Here is a 6,619-nt window from a genome sequence, read left to right on the forward strand (position 1 = left end):
AGTGGACAGCTTTCTGTTCACGATGTGCGTTTGTAATGACAAGAACTGTTGGAGCAGATTGAATTAAAACCAAGAGAAACCTGAAATGTGTTGAAATACATACAGTTTAAACCTTTAACATAAATAAACTCTATGCGTGGGCTTAGTAATTATTGTTGTTGTTGTTGTTGTTGTTGTTGTTGTTGTTGTTGCAAAGCTGTTCAGCAAAATCGACTTTTTTTTTTAAATGATCACACGGATACAGTGGTTTCCTTAAAAAAAAAAAAGAAAAACGATAAATTAACTTTTGGCACCTGACATGTACACGTATAATAAAACAAATAATTCGTTAAAAGTAACGAATTTACAATATATAATTACTTTAATCGGAATTTACATGAATTAAGGCCACAATATCATGATGCATATATATATAAAATATATATATATATATGTTTATGCATCATGATATATATATATATATATATATATGTTCGCCTTTCCTTAATTTAATTTGTATATATTAATTTGTTTTTGTACAGGAAAATGTTTTAGTCAGTGTGGTTGGTTTTTCGGTGTCACGAGCTCGAGCTCATTTTCCACAGTGTAAAATTTACTTCGCTACATAGAAATCTCGAACCACGTTGTGTGTTATTTTATTTTCATATAATTGTGGTTGGATGGAAATAAATATACGCGTTATATAGCGTACAATGAACATTTCGAACCTATCTATTTTCGAACTTGTCGAACTTGCGCAGTGTGTGTGTGTGTGTGTGTGTGTGTGTGTGGGGCATATGGGGCACCATGGCAGGACTCCTTGCTTTGCTTTCTCTTGACACAAAGATTCACCGGGGGAGTGTACATGTACGTGCGCGATTCATGCATTGCACCCACTCTGATATATTATTATTATTATTATTATTATTAATAATAATAATAATTATTATTAGTAGTAGTAGTAGTAGTAATATTCGTTCTTAAAAGTGTACTCGAGGTGTTGGGACAGTAAGGCACATTATTTTGCCTCTAATATTTAATAATATATCTATATCCAGCTGTAATGTTTTTGAAAAAAAAAAAAAATATATATAAAAAATCCAAAACATATATATATATATAAAATGCACGAAGAATCATACAGCGAACTCCTATTTAAAAATAATTTATTTAAAAATCTGAACTTGGATTGAATCAGGCCTGTTTTCCCCCTCCAATTTAATTTATTTATTTATTAGTTTTTTTTAAATTATTAATTTGATTATTATATGTACTCTTATTTCAATAAATACTAAGTATTTAAGACTGAGTGTTACATAGGCCTGTCCTAAGAGCAAAAGTTACATTAGCATATACATTTAGATATATATAGATATATTTGTTTGTTTGTTGGTCGGTGTAATCCAAGATATTAAGATGTCTAAGAGTCGTTTGTCTAATAGTGTTAGACAAATGGTATTTCCAAATGCTATTGGAACTATTTACAATTTGAGAATACAAATACAATAGTTACAAGTTGTTATATATATATATATATATAAGTTACATTATTTTGACATATTGATATTAAATTATTATATTAGCCTATATTAGGACATAATTATTATGGACACCTGTTAAAAAAAAGGAATGACCTGCTTGTTTTGGATTTTTTGATTTTATCTGTACACAAATGTTACTTTTCAGTAAAGAATGATTAGTGACTAAAGTTTTAAAATTATAGAAAGAAATATGAGAACCTCAAAGTTCAGACACTGAATAACCACAAATTATTACAAATTGGATGTGCAAAAGTGTACACTATCCTACTGTTTAGTATGATGTTGACATAAAGTCTAAAGGCCAAACTGTCAGAGGCATGGGAATGGGGATTATTCATGGCTTGGGTCACACAAAAAATAACTGATCTGACGTAAAACTGCATAATAATAAATAAAGTACAGCCATTTAGGCGTAAATAGTGGAGTAGTATTCTGAGCCTGTGCAATAGACAGTTAGTCACGTAGACATAAATTATGGAATGATGGATATTTCAAAACTGAAAGGCCCTGAAATATATATTTTATGGATGCAAACACAAACCACAATCAAGTATTTATCACATCAGTGTCAAAAAATTCGAGCATAAAAAGTAATCGAATTCATTATTTGCAAGCCCTACACCTTGTAATATTTTCTCTCACTGGAACCTTGACACTTCCGTGATCTCTTTTAATTACATTTCATTGGCTACCTGTCGCCCAGTCAGGAATAAGTACCGTCCACGTGAATGATACTTATACTTACAAATAATTTAAGTACGCATTAACCCCTATTTCTCTAGTAGTGGCCATGCTTTAGGAAATGTTCGTTGCTGATTCACAGCCACAAATGATCCATCGACACAAAAGCTCATTTCTGCTGGATACCAAACGTTCACAAAAAAAAAAAAAAAAAAAAAAAAAAAAAGCCGCCCCCCCCCCAAAAAAAAATACAAAACAACTTCTTACGGAATAAAACAAAACAATAACAACGAGAAACATGAGCAGAATTGCATAAAGGCTTGAGAATAATAATGAATGAATTAAAAAAATACACAAATCCCCTAAACTTGAAAAGAACCTTTGAGAATTATCTGGCTGATTTTGTCTGTAAAAAGATTTTTTGTCTGTAAAATATTTAAAAACAAGGAAAGTTAATAAAAAAAAACAGAATAAGAGAAACAACTGGAAAATATCCTTTATGATTTATTTGGATTAAACATCCCCGACTTTTATATCATAGGTACTCGATTGTGTTTGTCCTTTTTATTTTCTTTATAATTATTATTAATATTATTATTGAATTGATTCCCTTTTTTTTACATTGGTAACGCATTCCGTTATTACAATTGTGGAAAAATATGGTAAACCGCTCGACTGTGTTTAATCCATTTATTCATTATTTTCCAGCACAAGTCCATTGTAGTTCCGTTTAGAGTCCGGGGCAAAAAGCAATCCTTTTATTTTGACTGCATTAAATAAACGTGTTTGTTGTAATGTGTGTGTTTTTTAGTCTCACACGAATATTTGGCGATGATGACGACGATCGACACATTTGTTTTTCCAATTATGAAAAAAAGGAGTTCAGTTCCTCGTATACAGGCGCGCGCTCGTGGTGGTGGTGGTGCGCGTGCACGTCGTGGTACGGCGGCACGTTCTCCGAATGACCGCCTCCACCTCCGCTGCCACCACCTCCACTTCCGCCTCCTCGGGCTCCCGGTGGGCCATAGGCGAGGCTGCGCGCAGCTGCGTAGTGCATGGAGTAGTGATGGTATCCCCGGTCCGCGATTTCCGGTGACACGGATTCGTGCGATCGCAGCGCGAATCCACCGTTGACGCACGTGGGCGTCGGGCTGCGTCGCGCGTCGTAATCGGCGGCGCCCGAGTATTCGGGCTCATAGCAGTACCCGTGCGCGCCGGACTGGCACTGAGGGCCCGCGAGGCGCGCGCACTGGTACGGGTAGGCGTGCGCCGCGGCGGCGAAGGAGGCGTCGGGCGCGTGGAAGCGCGCCGCCGTGCTCTCTTGATGCGAAAGATCAGTGAGAAAGTTCCGCGCGTTGAGCTGCAAGCAACCGGCCACCAGATTCGTAGTCGGTTGCGAGAGTCCTTTGCACAATGTCTGCACGTATGAAACGACGTCTGGTCGTTTTCCGTTACGCAAGATCTCCGAGAGCGCCCAGATGTAGTTTTTGGCAAGGCGCAGCGTCTCAATCTTGGACAGTTTCTGCGTCTTTGAGTAGCAAGGCACCACTTTGCGTAGGTTGTCCAGCGCCGAGTTAAGGTCATGCATGCGTGTGCGCTCGCGCGCGTTCGCCTTCTGTCGTCGCAACTTGGAGCGCTCGAGGCGCGCCGGGGTCATCTGGCGCTTCTTGGGGCCGCGCTTTCGCGGTCTGTCGCCGTTCTCGTCATCGTCGGCGCCTTCGTCGTCGTCGTCATCTTCGTCTTCCTCCTCGTCCGCCGCGATCTCCGACTGCGCACGACTTGTGCTCTTGGCGTCGCCCAACACGTCGTCCGCGTCGTCCTCGCGTGACCCCCGCTCATGCTCGTCATCCTTCGTCTTGGAGTCGTCGCTTCCGCTGTCGTCCGCCCAGCCTGGGAACTTCTGCGCGTCGCTGAATAACCGCGTCAACATGGCACTGGGAGATAAATTAAATATAAAAATCAAGAGTTAATTAAATAGTAATTAAAAAAATCCCCGTGGCAGTCGCGCGACCGCGCATCACTTGCGTGCAGAAGCAGCCTGTCGCACAGGTTTGAGCTGATCTTAATTTCTCAAACCGTCTAAAAAGCCTCTATATCACATATAATAGCTAATACTCGACACCGGATAGGATCAGGCTACCTTATCTGTTAAGGAATTGGACATATACCAACATTTAGGCCGAAGCAGGAATTATTTTATTTTTATACAGCATTCATAGTAAATGAGTAATCATTTAAACACTTTACATTACATTTTTGTTAACAAACCTTCCGTGATCGTTGTCGAACCATTTTCTGTTGGTAACATAAAAAACAGTAGGCCTAGAATTATTTTCCATCTTAATTTGTGTAGAATATAATTTATGGTAGAAAATGATTATTCGCTCCAGTGTGATGCACTGAAATATTCCATATGGAAACAAAAATCTGTATTTTTAAAACGAGATACGCATGCACACTGCAGAAATTTTTGGAGTTTGGAAAAGCTAGATTGCTCTTAGATGGAATGGACAGTCGTATTTGGCGATTCACATTGAGTCCGACAGCGCCAGACGGCCTCGCTCCCTGAATTCCCCGCTCGCGCGGCCCCGATCATCGGAAGGTCTCGAGGGGCACTTTGAGCAGCGCGCGCTCCCCAACCCCCCCTTTGCCCGCCCTTTATTTAACGCCCCCCACATACCCACCCACCCACCCACACCCACCCACACACACACACACACACACACACACACACTGGCAGCATTCCAGCACAGCTCATCTTACCATAGCATGGGGAGGAAATACAGGTAACAAATTCGATATTGGTCCTTTTCAGGTCAGAAAACTAAATATTATTGTGCTATTGCATCCAAAACAAAACATAATGAAAGTCACATTAGGCAAGAAAGAGGCACTGTTCAAGTTCATGCCACATATCCTGAATTCAATATTCAAAATTACTGGGCTTGTACAGGCTATTACACTAGCATATAAATGTACAGAGTTTTATATTACATTATAACAAATGCATAGCTGATACATAATAAGAACATTACACATATTATACAACATAATAAATGTGTAGTGCTTTGTACAAACATATAGTGTATCTCTGGACTGACGAATATACCAACAGATAATAAATGTATGTAGGCTACCATACCAACATATACTCTGCCTCTCTCTCTCTATATATAAATACACACACACACACACACACACACTGTAGTTTAACATTCTGACACATAATAAATGTATAATCCAATGTACAATCATGTTCTTTTTTCATAAAGCAAAAAAAAAAAAAAAAAACAGCAAAACAAACAAACCTGTTCCCAGTTTGCTACATTGATTAATATTGTATAGTAATATTGTATACTAAAATGTACTGTAATAATAATAAAGAAGCACTACTGTCTAAAACGTCTTCATCCCGTCTTGGTTGGGCACACACATACACACCCACACACACACACACACACACACAGGGATTGCATTGCTCCACACGCACCTTGTTTTGCAGACAATGAGACTTCACTGAAAAGTCAAACCGACATTATCGAAATGTAACGACAGGCACATGCACCTCTGTCAGCCAAATCTGCGCACTAGCAGCACATCCGTGTATCGATCTGCATTACTGATTAGGCTTTGATTGAATTCGGAGAGATGCGGATACAATCTTGCGAGCATAACGGACACATATCGCTATAATGCCGCGAAAGCAAAACATAATACGATCTCCGGTCCAAACAGTGCCGATTTTTTTTAATCAACTATGTAGATGTGTAGTTTTCATAGCACATCCTTTCATAGCATTATACCTCACCTCCTTTCTAGTGCACTTCGTCGAACGAAGGCGCCTTTTCCGTCTACATCATCATCATCATCATCATCACCATCATCATCACCATCATCATCATCATCATGAGGGACCGGCACCCCGCTAGGACGCTCCGTTCAAGAGTACAATTGCTCAGGTATGTATATGTGTGTAAATGTTTGTGTGTGTGTGTGCGCGTGTGCTAGTCCTTCCCGGGCAGCGCGCGGAGACGGTGTGGCATGGCTCCACGCACGCGAGAGGTTACATACCAGCTCGGATGCCAGGGCCATATGGTGGGCACGTCACTGGCAGGAGCCATCACACGAGGAGCCGGTGATTGACACGCGCGCGCGTTCGCTGAGATCCCGCCTTTCCCCGAGGGAGGAGAGGCCGGCCATCTGTCGCGCACCGCGCGCGTGCACACACACACACACACACACACACACACGCATAGACACATACAGACACACGAGTGCGCGCGGCATAGACAAAACGCTCTCACTTGCACCTCCTCACATGTGCACATATTTAGAGAGAAAGAGAGACAAAAAAGAGACAAAATAAAGGAGCGTTCAATAAAACGTGTAATAAATAATCTAATTACTGAGAACAATAT

At 40.2% G+C, this 6,619-nt stretch overlaps 1 protein-coding gene across 2 annotated transcripts; it reads right to left on the reverse strand.

Moving 5' to 3' along the window:
- Positions 1 to 2,428: 2,428 nt before the first annotated feature.
- Positions 2,429 to 6,322, reverse strand: neurod2 (neuronal differentiation 2). Of its 2 annotated transcripts, none has more exons than XM_034309129.2 (2): positions 5,692 to 6,003; positions 2,429 to 4,135 (listed from the first exon to the last, which is right to left on the reverse strand). In XM_034309129.2, exon 2 carries the CDS (start codon positions 4,129 to 4,131, stop codon positions 3,067 to 3,069), a length of 1,065 nt encoding a protein of 354 aa, XP_034165020.2. In that variant the 5' UTR covers positions 4,132 to 4,135; positions 5,692 to 6,003; the 3' UTR covers positions 2,429 to 3,066. The 2 variants fall into 2 exon arrangements, with proteins under 2 accessions (XP_034165020.2, XP_026803653.2); XM_026947852.3 differs by lacking the exon at positions 5,692 to 6,003 and adding an exon at positions 6,010 to 6,322 and having other exon boundaries at positions 2,431 to 4,135.
- Positions 6,323 to 6,619: the final 297 nt, after the last annotated feature.

Source organism: Pangasianodon hypophthalmus, chromosome 12 (assembly GCF_027358585.1).
Source record: "Pangasianodon hypophthalmus isolate fPanHyp1 chromosome 12, fPanHyp1.pri, whole genome shotgun sequence".
Taxonomy (NCBI): domain Eukaryota; kingdom Metazoa; phylum Chordata; class Actinopteri; order Siluriformes; family Pangasiidae; genus Pangasianodon; species Pangasianodon hypophthalmus.

Bases quoted from the DNA above. Each gene is read 5' to 3' on its own strand.
- neurod2 (XM_034309129.2), bottom strand. From the start codon at position 4,131: ATGTTGACGCGGTTATTCAGCGACGCGCAGAAGTTCCCAGGCTGGGCG.